The sequence below is a fragment of the Pundamilia nyererei genome, unplaced genomic scaffold, assembly GCF_000239375.1.
Source record: "Pundamilia nyererei isolate P.nyererei 1_Seehausen unplaced genomic scaffold, PunNye1.0 scaffold00046, whole genome shotgun sequence".
Classification (NCBI taxonomy): Eukaryota; Metazoa; Chordata; class Actinopteri; order Cichliformes; family Cichlidae; genus Pundamilia; species Pundamilia nyererei.
Window position 1 is genome coordinate 3,365,767 of NW_005187447.1, and position 15,021 is coordinate 3,380,787.

The 15,021-nt window shown below is 44.7% G+C and overlaps 1 protein-coding gene across 2 annotated transcripts; it reads right to left on the minus strand.

The window, feature by feature from the left end:
• Positions 1-229: 229 nt before the first annotated feature.
• tmem259 (transmembrane protein 259) lies at positions 230-13,028 on the minus strand. 2 transcript variants are annotated; one of them, XM_005732391.2, is made up of 12 exons: positions 12,533-13,028; positions 8,782-9,119; positions 6,819-7,127; positions 5,566-5,686; positions 5,232-5,342; positions 5,028-5,150; positions 4,792-4,892; positions 4,642-4,699; positions 4,479-4,562; positions 2,766-2,898; positions 2,497-2,596; positions 230-2,419 (listed from the first exon to the last, which is right to left on the minus strand). In XM_005732391.2, exons 2-12 carry the CDS (start codon positions 8,998-9,000, stop codon positions 1,763-1,765), a joined length of 2,016 nt encoding a protein of 671 aa, XP_005732448.1. In that variant the 5' UTR covers positions 9,001-9,119; positions 12,533-13,028; the 3' UTR covers positions 230-1,762. The 2 variants fall into 2 exon arrangements, with proteins under 2 accessions (XP_005732448.1, XP_013766106.1); XM_013910652.1 differs by having other exon boundaries at positions 5,512-5,686.
• Between the last annotated feature and the right edge of the window lie 1,993 nt (positions 13,029-15,021).

The following is a 15,021-nucleotide window of genomic DNA, read 5'->3' on the forward strand; positions in this document are numbered from 1 at the left end:
GTGGTCGAGGTGAAACATGACACTCAGCTCGGCCAGTTTCCTGTTGGACAAAAACAATTCAGCACCTTGGCAAGTTGGCTTTTATTTTGAAAGTATCCATGTATAATGCCTTTTTTCTTGAAAGGTTTCACAGGTAATGAGAAGTTTCACTTCCTGCTGCTGGTGTATGTCATTTCAGAATAAAATCCCCGTGTGTGGATGGTGTGAAAGAAGGGAGGCATTCACACAATGGGTGGCGACCACTGCTTTTACTGGTTTTACTGGTCTGACAGGTAAATACATTTTGATGATCAATAATGAGGCTACAGTCCTCAGCAGAGAGGCACGAAGAAGAACCCCAACCCCCCAGCCAGAGTCACGCTCAGGCTCCGTCTACTTCACAGCAACAAAAACAGACACTCAGAGATCAATTGTTTCTGATATCCAATCAATAATTGATGAAGTTCACCTGATGGGAGGGATCAGTTCCTTTCCCCTCCTACGGATTTGTAGACCATCATTTATCCAAAGAACGCAAAACAGGTGTTCACTTTCAAAAACTTGCCACTGTCCCATTGAAGGGACTTTGACCAAAATGCTGTTTTTAAATGAGGCTTCCTGATTGGTTCAGAGCATCTCATGTGTCCCATTCCCCCCAAAATGTGTTTGGCAGATGTCTGAGGGGAGCAGTCAGAGCAAACACGCTGCCATCAGACCCACCGCATCATTCGCCATTTTGATAGATGAACAGATGGAGGAGGCGGAGCGTGAGTGTGACAGTCAGTCATATTCCACAACCAATCAGCTCGCTCAGCTGCTGACAGTCCAAACTTCCTGTTCAATTATTTCCCTCAAGACAAAAGCAGACGAGACAGGGGAAAAAAAAAAAAAAAAAAAGCAACTTAAGTTGAGTTTGTGCTTCAGTCTATCAGAATCAATAACTGATCAGCTGATCAATAACTGAAAGGTTGCATCAGACTTCTTGTCTGTAGCTCACTGGCTCCGCCCCCAGGCACACCAGAACTGCTTGGCTTCATCCTTTCAGCCAGCAGCAGAAACCTGATTTTTCTTTATTGAATATTATTGATAATCAGTTAATTATTTGATCAATGAAGTGAAACCACTCAGGCCTGGTGTGTACCATGTGGCAGCAGCTTCCTGCTGTCAGGGCTTATATTGTGAAGCCTTTTCCTCTATGGACAAACGGATTCAGGTTTTACATGAAGTCTGAATAAACTCATCACGTAACAACACGTTCATGTTAGAAGGCTTTTCAAGATAAATAAAACGTCTGTTAACGCCATGCATTTTATTTTGAAAATCCTCCGGTAACAGCAGAGCTCTGATGAGCCAATTGATCGATCAGCTTTGTTTGAAGAATCAAAGAAAAGGCTGATGTTTGAGAAAGAGACAGTCGGGTTTATTGATTAGAGGGGGGGAAAAAAAGTTTCTGCTTCAAGCTTCATTTGTTCAGGGTGTTGCTTTCGGTTTCCATGGTGATGGACCTCCAACCTCAGACACCGTCTAAAGAAAAACCATCCATACTCCACCCCCCCAAAAAAACAAAAAAAACACCCAAACAAACAAACAAACAAACAAAAAAACAAAACAAAAACAAAAAAAACCCAGCAGAATAAATTATCGCATCCCTGCCCTCTGTTCACGTGACCTGCAGGGAGACGCCACCCTCAAGCTAATCAATGAGTTTAAAAATCAAATAAAACCTGTTCATTCGATCAATGAGCTGATCAGCTGTCTCACAGGTGAGGCGATGTCAGTAGCCTCAGGACGGCTGCTGCCGGCAGTCTGCACTCTGTGAGGGGGGACAGTCTGTGTGGGAGGGGCACTCTTCTGAGGGCCCTGCCTCCTCCAAGGCTCCCTCTGCCTTTGAGGGCCCCACATCCTCTGAGGGCCCCGCCTCATGCTGCTCTGTGATTGGAGGAGCTGGTGCAGGTTTAAATTCTACAGAAATAGAGTTTGGATCTTGACCTCCAAAGGCTCCGCTCCCACCTAAGGACCTCCCTCCTACTGCTCCCCCTCCCATCCAGAACTCGGCCACCACATTGATCTCAGCTGGCCCCTGATCGCTGCTGGCTCCCGCATCCACTGACGACGTCAGGGCTTCAGTGAGGATGGCAGCTGTGTGAGCGACCCAGTTCAGCTCCGCCCTCACCTCCCCGCTTCCTGAGGCTCCACCTTCCGCAGGGGACGGAAGGGAATCTGTCTGAGGCCCTGGCTCAGCTCCACTGGTCGGCCCTGGTTGGGGGGCATTGGCGGGTCCCGTTCCAGCGGCGGCAGTGCCAATGTTGTTGTTGAGGTTATCCTGCAGAGCCGTCTGGTTCTGACCAGCCTGCTGGTTCTGCAGGAGCATCTCCTGGATCCGGATCTGCTGCAGGATTGCCGGAAGCTCGTAGTGATGGAAGAAATAGATCATGGAGTGCTGCAAGAGGACAAAAATGTTAGATTTACTGTCTGAGGGGAGGGGCTTAGCACAGGCATGAGGATGACGACACTTACCTGGATGAAGAGCCAGGAAGTGACAAGGGCGAGGCTGCTGTACTGGCCATTGAAGCGGTAGTGGTAGGCGTAGAACGCAAAATGGTAAAGGTAGAAGAACCTGCAGGGAGAACGGATCACATGATCAGTCTTGAAGGTCTGCAGGCTGACAAGAGACATTCACAATAAAAATGGCCAAAGCCCGATTGATCTGTTTATTGATCAAATGACCAGGAACCCTTTTAACTTAATTCTTTAACAATGACCTCACACACAGAAAGTGACCTCACCTGAGCCAGTGGCGTTTGCTGGTGTTTGTGTGGCAGCAGATGGCGTCGTACTGATCTGCCAACCACACGATGAGGATAATGTAGAATGCAGTTGTTGTGTCATTGAAGAACTCTGACATGATGGCCTCCATGCCTGAGACAGAAAGTGACATCACAGGTCAGCTTTAAATGTAAGCCACACCCCCCAACCAAGGCTAACGTCCATCCAGTCTGTTTACAAACATTTTTTAATTTGACGCTCGTTTTTATTGCCAGGAACCTTCAGTACTTTGACTTTAATCTTTATTGAAACTGAACAAACAGGATCCCAAAAAAAACAACAAAAAAACAAAAACAAAAAAACAAAAAAACAAAACATCAGGTCACCTGGAGGTCACTACAGAGTGTCGGTACAGCAGAGTCACGAGCTGCTCTGAGATCAGCCGACTGACAATCAGGCCTGAGCAATCTGATTGACAGACGCAGCTACACAAACAAGCTCAATAAAAGCTTTAAAAAAATAAATTAAAAAAATGCAGTCACACGACTCCAGTGTAAGGCTGCTAACACTGGAGTCATGTGACCTCTCACTTTTGTAAAGTGAGCAAGCTAGCTGCAGCATTTTGGACTGACTGTAAACAGCATCACAGCAGACATGCAGGCCCTAACCTGCACAGTACCTGCTCACCTTAGATCAGATTTCTATGTAGCGCTGAGCCTGTTTAAATTCAGTTATTTTTAATCTTTACTATCAAACCATAGTTTTTATTCTCTCGCTGCTTTCTATTTATTTATTTTATTTTATTTAGAAAGATGCCAGATTATAGCCTTGGGCTAATTTCCATCTGCAGACCCTCTGGCAGGTTGGTGTTAAACACAAGTTAGTAAAAACATACAGAGACATTATTTACAGGTCATGTGACAAGGACAAAAACAGTGATCACATTATACTAGAACAAACAATGACAAGAAGAGTGGACACAGAGGACAATATAGATAACAATAACGGAAACACATCAATTATATTGCACAAACCCCAGTATTGCACATGCCCTGACTGTCCTGATATTGCACTGACCCATTACACTAATAGTCGTTTCCTTTTTTGTAACACAATAACTCTTTTTCACGTCCAATATAAAGCATGATTATTAAACATGATCACATGTTTGTGTGTCCCTCAGCCGCCCTTTTAACTGACTCTTAAAGATGGGTAGACTTGTACTTTCCCTCACTGACAGTGGAAGACTATTCCAGAAGCTCACTCCCTGATATGACAGAGCATTCTGTGAAAAGTAAACTAAAAAGTATTTACTCAGCCATAAAACTACTGACTGGAATTAAAATGCTTGTGTCCAGATTAACCTAAGATGTTTCTGAGGAATTTATCACATCATTTTCACAACAGTGTTGCATTTTACTGATATATTTTTATAATCTTTAAAGATTTTTATAACCCTTTGATAACATCTCTGGAGCAGGGGGAACACTTTTCTTTGGTAGAGGAGTCATATGAGCTATGAAATACCCCTCTATGATTTGTCAGATGCTGCCACCCTTTGATGTGAAGGGGCACGTGGGCCTGGGTTGATAACAGGCCCCACGCAGCCGCTTATCCTGACTGCCAGTGTTAGGGTAAGGGAAGCCAGATAACGGAAAGAACTCGGCCACGCGTCAGGACCCAGGTGACAGAGGTTCAGAAGCGTCCTGAAACAGAATGGGATCTGGACTCACCTACGAGGGCCAGGATGACAGTGAGCAGAGGGGCTGCTGGGAAGGCAATGGTCATGTTCATCTCCAACATCTGCAGGAGGTCAACTGTAGGGGGTGAGAGAGAGTCAGAATAGACCTGAGGCTCGGGTTCAAAGGTAAACACTGAATGGTATGAGGAACTGACCAATGAAGACGAAGATCTGGTGGTGAGAGTATCTGAGCAGCATGGACACCGACAGAGTCTGAAACGGAGAACGCGAGACTCAGTCGTGACATCGTGCGACTGAACGAACCCGAACGATCAGTGTGGGTCATTTACTGTATTTGTACTTACAAATATGACCATAATGACAAAGGCGGCCAGGTAGGAGGTCCTGGCCATCCACATGCTGACAAAGCGGTAATGCTCACCGGAGACCACGTTCCTCAGGAATCCTGCAGAGAACCACACAAACACCTGAGCTGTGTCACATGACTGGAAGTAAACACCTGCTCTCTAAATCCAATCAGTGAATGTAGCATCACACCAAAGTGCCCTGCCCCACCCTCCATTTACAGCGCCCACCCCACCTTTGTTCTCCTCATTCTCGGCGAGCGCCTTCACGCTCGACATCAGGATGTCATCGTAGCCCAAAAACTCATCGAGCAGGAAACGACTGAAGCCATCTCCGAAACACTCGTCCTTCATCGGATCTGCAAACAGACACAGACGCGGTTAGGGAGTGCAAGTTGGCCAACGCTGAGGTCATGTGACACGGCGGCTCAGAGTCTGACCAAGTGTGACGACCATGACAGGGATGTTGAGTCTCTGTCTGGTGCTCTGAGAGAGGCGCAGGAAGCCATACTCCAACGAGTACTCCACGATGTACTCCTCCTGAGGCCACACTGCGACAATGAACAACAAAGTAAACAACCACATCAGAAAAACACAAAAATAAATACATACAATCTTAAATTGTGAAACATTAAACAGCTCAGCAGGTGTTTCTGGACTGAATAAGGAGGCGGAGTTAAAGGAGGTGAGGTGGCAGGGGTGGGGTGGAGAACGGTTTACCTGCTCGGGTCATCATCTCCAGCTCAGACACTGAGTCCTGCAGCGGCTGCATACCTTTAGTGGTCTGGCTAAACGAGACGTCCTGGCTGTCGTTGGCTCCTCCTCCTGCTGAAGCTCCTCCTCCTCCTGCACCAACCAGAGATGGCTTCAGGCGGGGCTCGATGTCCAACTCAAACTGCAGCAGGACAGCAGAAGGTTTTGAGGGTCATTTCTGCTTTTAATCTGAGAGTATCCAGGGAGTAATATGAATACTGGCGGTCATCACATTACTCTGGCTTGAGGGAGTGCACTCAATGGGACACTGAGCAACGCTCATCACGAACCCCAACTGTGGGTTTCATACAAAAGGCTCCCGGTACCCTGTTGTTGCTAAGGAAACGTGTATTCACCAACCAGTTTGCAAGTAGTTGCAAACTGGTAGTATGATTATAGTATGATTGTATGATGCCGGCGTGTCTACATACACCTGCCAAGCGGCTCTATGTTGGCACGGTCAGAAATGCGCGTTTCTTCCAGCAATCGGGATCAGTGCAAGATCCCAACTCGGGGCCCGTGTGCGCAAGGCCTGAAGTAGCCAATAGCAGTTTAAAGTTCACCTGAGTCAGGTGTTCGGGGTAGTTAAGTCCCCAGATACACAGAACTACTCTGAGCTCACACACCACCAGAGGGCACACCTACCAACAAGTGTTTTACCGCTATCCTCTTATTACTACTTTTCGTTTCTATTGGAAACCCAAAATCTGTGTGACTCTCAAACTTTATGAAGACCCACACACACACACTAAACACTTCTAAACTCACAGGGAAAACAATAAGTGACATAAGCAGAGGATTTAGAACTCGCTGCAGCTCTGCAGGACCAGGATGCGAACGTGATTCACAATTCTGATGCTAAAGAGGAAGCGCTGTTAAGGTCTGTCACTTCCTTTCAGCTCACCTGCTCCAAGCCAAGCTTGTTTACACCTGTGCAGGTGAGCTGGCTGTCTGATGCTGTGGTTTAAAACACTAGAATCACCAACACCAGTGATGGCAACGACATCATTTCTGTTAATTTTCTTCTAAATTTAAGTAAAATTTGAAAAAAACAAACAAACAAGTATTTAAGGTTAATTTTAGGGATTTTATTAGTTTTATAAATTTATATATATTTTCATTACAGATTTTAAAGTTCAAATACAAAAAAGAATAAACAGAGTACAACAAATAACATGTAACACATCTAAAAAATCCAACTATTAGAGACGAACGTTATCAAAGTTCAATGTGTGTGCATGTGAGAGAGAGTGAGAAAGAGTGAGAGAGATCACCTGCACTGAGCTGTTGTCAAACATCTCCACAGTCATCTCCTCCTCTTCCACTTCTTCGTCGGGCAGCATCGCAAGGCTGAGCCCGCCCATCGCCAGCCCCCCTCCTTCCTCCTCGGCATCCAGCTCATCATGGAGGCTCGCCGAGTCGTAGTGCTGAAGGAAGATGGGTGCCCGGCTCGAGTTTCTCTGGATCTCAACCCGCAGGATGCCGTCACGGGGCCAGCGCTCCCTTACCACCTCTAGACAGTTGATGGGTGAGCGAGAGAAGGCAATGTGGATGTAGGCAAGGATGAAGAGGACGAAGAGTGCCTGAGGACAGGTTAGAGAGATGTCAGCGAGCGCTGGTTGTGTCACCGTAATCTCATTTCTGCATCAGTGAGTCTCTCACAGCAACCAGAGTTTATAAAATACGTCACCAATAAAATAAAAACTAGGGGTGCAACGATACACAAAATTCACGATTCGGTTTGATACTTTGGTGTCATGGTTCGATTTTTTTTTCCCATACAAAAAAAAAATGTTCATGCCTTTTTAATTTGTCATTTATTAAAATTATAAATATATATTTTAACTCAAAAGTGCAGTTTTTAAATTTAATGTTGCTGAAACAACAAAATAATTAAAATAATAAATCTGATCGAGAAATCACTCAGCTTTGGAAAAGAGAGTTTATTACAGAGAAATGTCTCTTTCCAAAATAAAAGCTATACTATACGCTTCTTCTGGGCTATATTCTCAGCAGCATATTAAACGTATCAGGTCCCCATAAGGAGAATCATGTGCTAACAGCTGTCTAAATGACTCGGGTAAAGTTTGTAACATGCGTGCTTGTTGTTTTTGTCTGCTTCCACTTGTCTTTGCACTAGGATGATGTCGGTGTAAATGTGCAGTCATATTCGTTGTGTTCCCACTAGTGCTGTCAGCGTTAATCTCGTTAAAATGACATTAACGCCATAACGCGGCAAATCTCCGTTAACGAGTTACCGCGGATCGCTGGACGGCCAACATGTTAACGAGCTAACTGCGCTAACGCACTAGTTCCCACCAATTGATGCATTGCGTGGCACATCCAACATACTGTTTTACTTTTGTCCATGACGCGCTTACCATCAGGGTCGCTCAACACAGACAGCATCGTCAGAAGAAAAGTTGATAAAATAAATAAAATTTTAGTATTGTTCGATACATATGCGTACCAAACCGAAAGCACTGTATCGAATGGTTCAATATCGATACGAGTATCGTTGCACCCCTAATAAAAACAATGAAATGTACACATCAAAATCAATAAATGTCCTCTGATCAAAGAAAGTAAACATCTGGAACCTGTCTGCAGAGTCACCAAAGACCCTTCCTCTGTGGGTTAGCAATCGTTTCTGGTCTCTGTGTAAAGCAATTCTGCTGGCTCCTCACAGCTTCACCTACATCATTCACAACATAAACCTGCCCACTGAGCATGCTCAAATGTCTGAGACAACGCTCTGTAAGGACACCGCTGACTCCACAGAGGAACCAGCTTGTATCGGGACCCTGTCCCCTACCTCATTCACGCTACTAAAGGAACAGGCTGCTGGGAGACTTCCCATAATACTCTAAGGGTTTCTTCTCCACTTCCCGCCACCCCCAACCCACTTCCCTTGCTGAGCCTGGCTCTATTATAGATAGAACTTCCTTCTAACAGGTTCTTCCTCTCCACTGTGCTGTTATACCACGTGCTGCTCAGATGTGGGTCATCTGATCGTCTAGGTTTCCTCTTCTGTATTGCAGACTTTACGTTGCAGAATAAAAGCATGTAAATAAAGTTTAACTGAATTATTTGTGGAGAGGAGTCACCTGAAACATCTGTGATCACCTGAAACACCTGACCATTACCAATACTGTGACATGTTCCTGAGATCACTATTCAGAAACAGACTGATCAGTAATGTGATTACATCCTGCTGACAGGTGAGCTGTGCCCCACCTTGAGCAGAACGAAGAACTCAAAGACCCTCCTGAAGGACGGAGGGAATAGGCGTGCATAGGTGACGGCCATCTTGAAGAAGAGCGCATGGAAGAGGCGGTCGCGGACATTGATGAGGGGGTTCTGGTTCAGGTTGGGATTGCGGAGGCGGTTGGGTCCCATGTTGTTGTTGTTGTTGTTAAGCGGGACATTGTTGTTGTTCGCCTGGTTCTCCGACATGGCTGCGATTGCCCGTCGTTTCTGCTCGTGCTCAGAACTCACCACCGCCAATGACGACTCTAGGTCAACATGGCTGCTACTGCGTCCTCAGAGCGAAGGTCAAGACCTGAGTGCCGCACCTGGAACACAGATGAACTCACTGATGACTACAGTCAGGGGGCAGAGCCTCAACCACCTCTGAAAACAGATCATTAAGGGATTTAGGTTCTCAGCTCAGAGCTGCAAACAATCAGTCACCTTTATTCCGATCAATAACTTTACACTAAACACGAGTATTGATTAACATGGCTTGTTTAGATAAAGTCATCTCAGTAATCACCAACAACCGATCCAACCTTTCATCCAATCAGATGACATGAGATCAATAACCTGCAGGTATTATTTTTTTTTTTTTTTTTTTTTTTTAAATCAGATCACAGAAACCGAGACACTGATGATCTAATCTCTATGCTTTAGGAGCTGAACCTGCTTGACACCAAAAGCCATTAGAGGTGTCAGCATCTGACCAATCACAGTTAGTGTTCAGTGCGCTGTCAGCAGTGGCTGATTTTAGTACAGAGAAAGACTGAGCTGAAGAACTTAACCCCCACCTCCCCACGGCAGTACTTTATTTTTTCTCAGCACTGCAGAGTCTGTACCGAGCAAGGCTAGCAAAGAGAACCGATACCAAAAACTATCGATGACTTTCCTCTGCATCAATAACAGCAGCGTCAGCCTCAACTTCTCGAGCTGACACAGCTCCTCCCATCACTAGCAGCAGGTGGACAGTAGTAAACCTGGAGAAGCACCTCAGAGACTGTCAGTCCATCTTTAGGAGGAATTTCATGAATTCAGAGAAGCTCCTTTTTTATTAAACATTTACCTGCCTGCGACACGTTAGTGTTAGGATTAGCTCTTCCCCCATCCTAACTGTTATCATTAAGCTAGCAGATGACATTAAAGTGGGAGTGAGGCAGGAAACAGACAGGCTCAATTTAATGACCGCTAGGGATGAGAATTGTAAAGGTTCTTGTAAAAGGACCAGTTCCCAGTTGTCCAATTCCTTAGAATTCCAGGACCTATCGATTCCGCTTACGGATTCTTGTACTCACACTACAATCAGCTGATTTCAGTTCTTGTGTCAGAGGAAAACAGCAGCTCAGTCGTAATCGTAATTATGAGACATTGTGTTTCAGGTCATTTTAAGGAGTAACATGAAAGTAACGTAACGAGCAGTGTTGGGAAAGTTACTGTGAAAAAGTAATTATAGTTACTAGTTACTACTTCAAAAAAGTAACTGAGTTACAAGATTCTAAAAGTAATTAATTACTTGAAAAGTAACTATTGCGTTACTTTAAAAAAAAAAAAAAAGTTTAACCCTCTGGAGTCCAGGGTATAATTGGCCATTTTTAACTACTTTTGATGTTTTCCCCTACATTTCACCTTTAAAAACTATTTACTTTGCCTTGTTTGGTATCATTCTCTTCAGCACAACCTCATGTGTCTGGATTTACAGTTATGTTTTCATTTTGACATACTGTATTAACACAATTGAACACCGTGTATATATTGTTTATCACCACTCTGGTTTTACGTGGCCTATCAACACAATTTAAAACCTGGTATATATCACCTTGTTGCTTTGTCATCTTAAAGTGGTCATGTGATTGGCTTACCATGACTACTTTATTCTTCCACAGCCAAACAGCAGCACTCATGCGATTGTTTTGCCCCCTTAGCTCCAGGTATTATGCCAAAAAGTGATCGTCGGTCAGAAAGTGACTGCCGCCTGCGGGAGCGCGCACAGCTCCTTAAAGCTGTATCACCCAGATTACTTAAAGCTACTTCCATGCAACTGATATAAGGTGCGGTAAGATGAAGACAGCTTCAACCGTCTGTTTGTTGAAAAATAGTAATGCGACCGCACCGCATTTTCTTGTTAGTAACGGTGTTGTAACGATAGGAATAGTAATTACTTAGATTAGTCGTTACTGAAAAAAAGTAACGCCAATACTTGTAACGCCTTTATTCCCATCACTGGTAACGAGTAATGTAATGAATGACCTTCTCCAGAGAGTAATTAAGTCACACATTACATAGCTTTTAAGGAAAGTATTCTGTGTAATATGAGTAATAGATTACTTTTGAGTAATGACACCAGCACTGATCATAACAAAGAAAGGATCATGGACAGTCAACATGGACAAACATGTGACCCACAGTGTGCAGTTAATGTGCATGACTAATGTCTTTGATATGGTGGAGACTCTCAAAGCACAGCCAATAAGGAATCAAATCAATAAATAATATCAATAATGGAATCAGAATTGCTAAATTCTTATAAATCTTCATCCCTAGTAACAGCAATAGTAAATAGTGAATAAGCCCATCCTAAAAACACAAGCAGTGAAATGACAGTGACAGATCAGTAGGAAACACGAAGTAGCAGAACTGCACCTGAGTGTGCACGTCAGGATCGCTTCTTCATTTCATCTTCTCCCCTCCCAGCATCCAAAATCCGAGCTTCACATTGAGTCCGACCAGTATTTCTTACTACCGTGATTGCACGGGTAAAGAGGGCTGTTTTTAGAGGTTTAGATGTTTTCTGAGGGAACATTTTTAAATTCCTTCATGAAGGAAACTCCTGGAGCTCAGGTGAGCTCAGACTGATGATGATGATGATGATGATGATGATGATGATGATGGATAAGCTGTGGCAGCAGGTCAGGAGGTCTGCAAAAACCACAGACTGAGATCATCAGGATCTTCTGCATCCTCCAGCTGCAGCCTGACAATCTCCAGGTGAGACACCACAGACCAGCTTATCCCCCCCCCCACCACCCCACCGGTACATGTAAATACTGATGACCTCAGGAAAAACATCTGAGACATGTGGTCCTTCAGCATCGGGTCAGCTGACTCATGTCTCCATTAATCTCACCTGTGAGCCACACACCTGAGGCCGCTCTCAATGACAGGTGTGAGAGGCTGTTCTTAGTGCGGGAACCTCAGCAGCCGCCCCCTCCTGGACATCAGAGAGCATGCAGCTCTACATCTTTATTTACAGTCTGTGAGGTCTCAGGTAAAACAGGAAGTGGCGTTTAGTGACTTTTTGCCATGAAAACAGCAGGATTGGGACCATAGGACCACCATAACAAGACTTTGAGGGTCTCAGGCTGTGACATGATCGTTTGCCAGGTGACCAGCTCAGGATTGCAGGGGACTCCTGGACATTGAAGAACATGCAGCTACCTGTGAGAGTGGGAGGAACCTCTGAGCTCAGTCTGATCCTCACTAACTTCCTGTCTGAATAAAGTTTAACGAAAATAAATAAAGTTTCTCACTGCTCCACTTGCTGCACCTCAGGACAGGTGATGTGATCAGCTGATCGTCAGCCCGGAAATGTGGTGTGTGTGTGTGTATATTCTGATCAGCTGATCCTGATTGGCAGGCTCAGGTGTGTGGTGCTGCTTCAAGCAGATGTCCCCCGCCCCGCCACCCCGCGTGTGTAATCCATAGACACCCTCACCAGCGGCAGGTGACGCTGACTCACCTGTGCGCGGCCTCGTCGTTGTTTCTCTCGCTTACCCACGAACGCCACAGTTAGCCGTTAGCAGCGCTAGCAGCAGGGTTAGCTCTGCGGCTAAAGGCGGAGTCCGGAGGCAGCCGGATCGGACAGAACCGGGAGCCGCCTCGATCCCAGCCGACAGGTGAAGGGACGGAGGGTCCGGGTGCACGGAACCGGAGCACGAGGTGAGCTCAGAACCCGGAAACTGTGGCTAAACTGCGGCTAACACAAGCTAACAGAGGGTAAGAGTCTGACTACTGTCAGCGCGTCACTGAGACCGGAAATACACGTCCTAATACCGGAAGTAGTGAACCCCGGTTGCAGGTTCTTATATCCCTGAGCGCTGCCTGGCAGGCGCCTCGTGCTGGTCGGAAGCTTCAGCACGTTTATTAACGGTGAACAGCTGATATGTCACTGGTTACAGAGTCCAAAAACTGGGATTGAGCTGATGGAGGAGCCTCGGATCAGAAGGTGAGGGAAGAATTACAGAAGCAAGTTAAATGATGTGAGGCTGTGATCAGCTGACCTGCTGTTCTATGTGGATCTGAGACGTCACACTGAACAGCTGTTCTGCATCAGCCAATCACTGTAGAGTAACCAGCACTGAGCTGCCTGTACGGCGTGTTCTTCATATAACAGATCTAATGTCTGATTAAGACCTCTGAACAGCACATGGGAGCTTCTCTCAGAGACCCTGAGTATGTGTAAATACAGCAGCTGGACTCTCAGACCTGATGTGTGGCAAACTGCACATACACAGTTTGTGTTGCTCATATTTGCTGAGCTGACTAATTACCTCACACTTAAACATTACACAACTTCAGCTCCTGTCACACGTTTCTATATGTGAATGTTTCACTGGGACGAGATGAAGACGTGACGAAGCTGATGTCACACATCAGCATTACTTAACAGGTGTCTCCATTGCTGTCACTGGAAGCTAACTGATCGACTGGTTCACACATATTACAATGTAATCAGATTTAACCGTTCATTAACTGAAGGTGTTGGGTTGTTCCCGCCCACTTTGACAAGGTGAACTCTGCCCATCAGGATGGAGGTCGCTCCATCAAGCAGAACAATAAAACATCTTCATACTTCATACTTTAGCTGATTGAGCAGGTGGGGGAACCCTAGGATCTGTGTGGGGAAAATACTCCGCTCACAATCATTTCTATTGACAGCTCCAACAGATTTTCTTAGTGTTTGAATTGTTTTACATTTATTGATTTAAAAGTGACAGTGTGTATTAATGAACATATATCAATGCAAATATACCAGATTTAGCCAAAGCTACTTTTCATCTGTAGTCCCTGACAGGTCAGACAAAATCTATAAATAAGAAATTTAGCACACCTTCAGACAAAGTACAACAAAGTACAACAAAGTAGCGCTAACAACAAATCCGTAAAGTTATGTACAGGCTGTGATCATCATCCTAAATGTAAATTAATTTCTATTGCTGAACACTGACCACCACAGCACCACAGCAAAGTGCTTTACTGTGAATTCACCACAGTACTGCAAAGTAACCTGTTTATCCTACACAAAACTCCCCAGAATTGTCAGACAATATTTGAATAACACAAAATTAGTATACTTAGTTTGTTTTGCAGGAAGTTTCACTAAATGAAAATACATAATTTATAAAAACACATCAAAAACAATATGTGATTAAACACGAGGACTTGCATGTAAGCTTTATATGAGCAGTCCTTTTCTTTAAATCTAACCTCTCTTTCTCCTCTCCTCTGTCTTTTTTTTTTTCTTATCTTTCTCCATCTCTGAGTGAAGTTAGCTTTCTTTTCTCTCCCTGTGAGATACAGAAGCTGGACCTTTAACTAGCAACATAGCTCAGAGTTTGAAAGCATGGATCTATCCATTAGTGCCCAGGCTGCTGCTGCTGGTGATGGTGTGAGGGCCACGCTCCATCATCTCGAACCAGTCTGTTAAACATGATGATGAGTTAGCCGCACTGCCATAGTCACCAAACTCAGTCCAATAGAGCACTTTCGGGATGTGATGAAGTGGAAATTCCCATCATAGGTGTAACAGCTGTGTGATGATGATGTCATGTCAACATGGACCAAAATCTGTGAGGAACATTTCCAGCAGCTTCTTGAATCTGAGCCAATCTGAGTTAATCTGAGTTAAAGCAGCTCTGAAGGAAAAAAAAGAGTCCAACCTGGTACTAGCGAGGTGTACTGATGCCTGGTCTCTCTTGGAAATGAGATTTATAATCTCAATGAGATTTTTTACCTGGATAAATAAGGGACTAATAATGTGGCCAGTGATTCATCAATTTTTCCTGAAATAGACTGAAGATGTGAAATCCTCAAACCTGAGATACTCATTACTCTTGTCATCTTTCATCATCATCCTCAGACATCAGAAACAGGGCTGGTGTTTAACTGTCAGAACGAAAACTCTTTTTTAAACTTTATTCTAGGTCAGAAACTCTGAGGTTTCACATC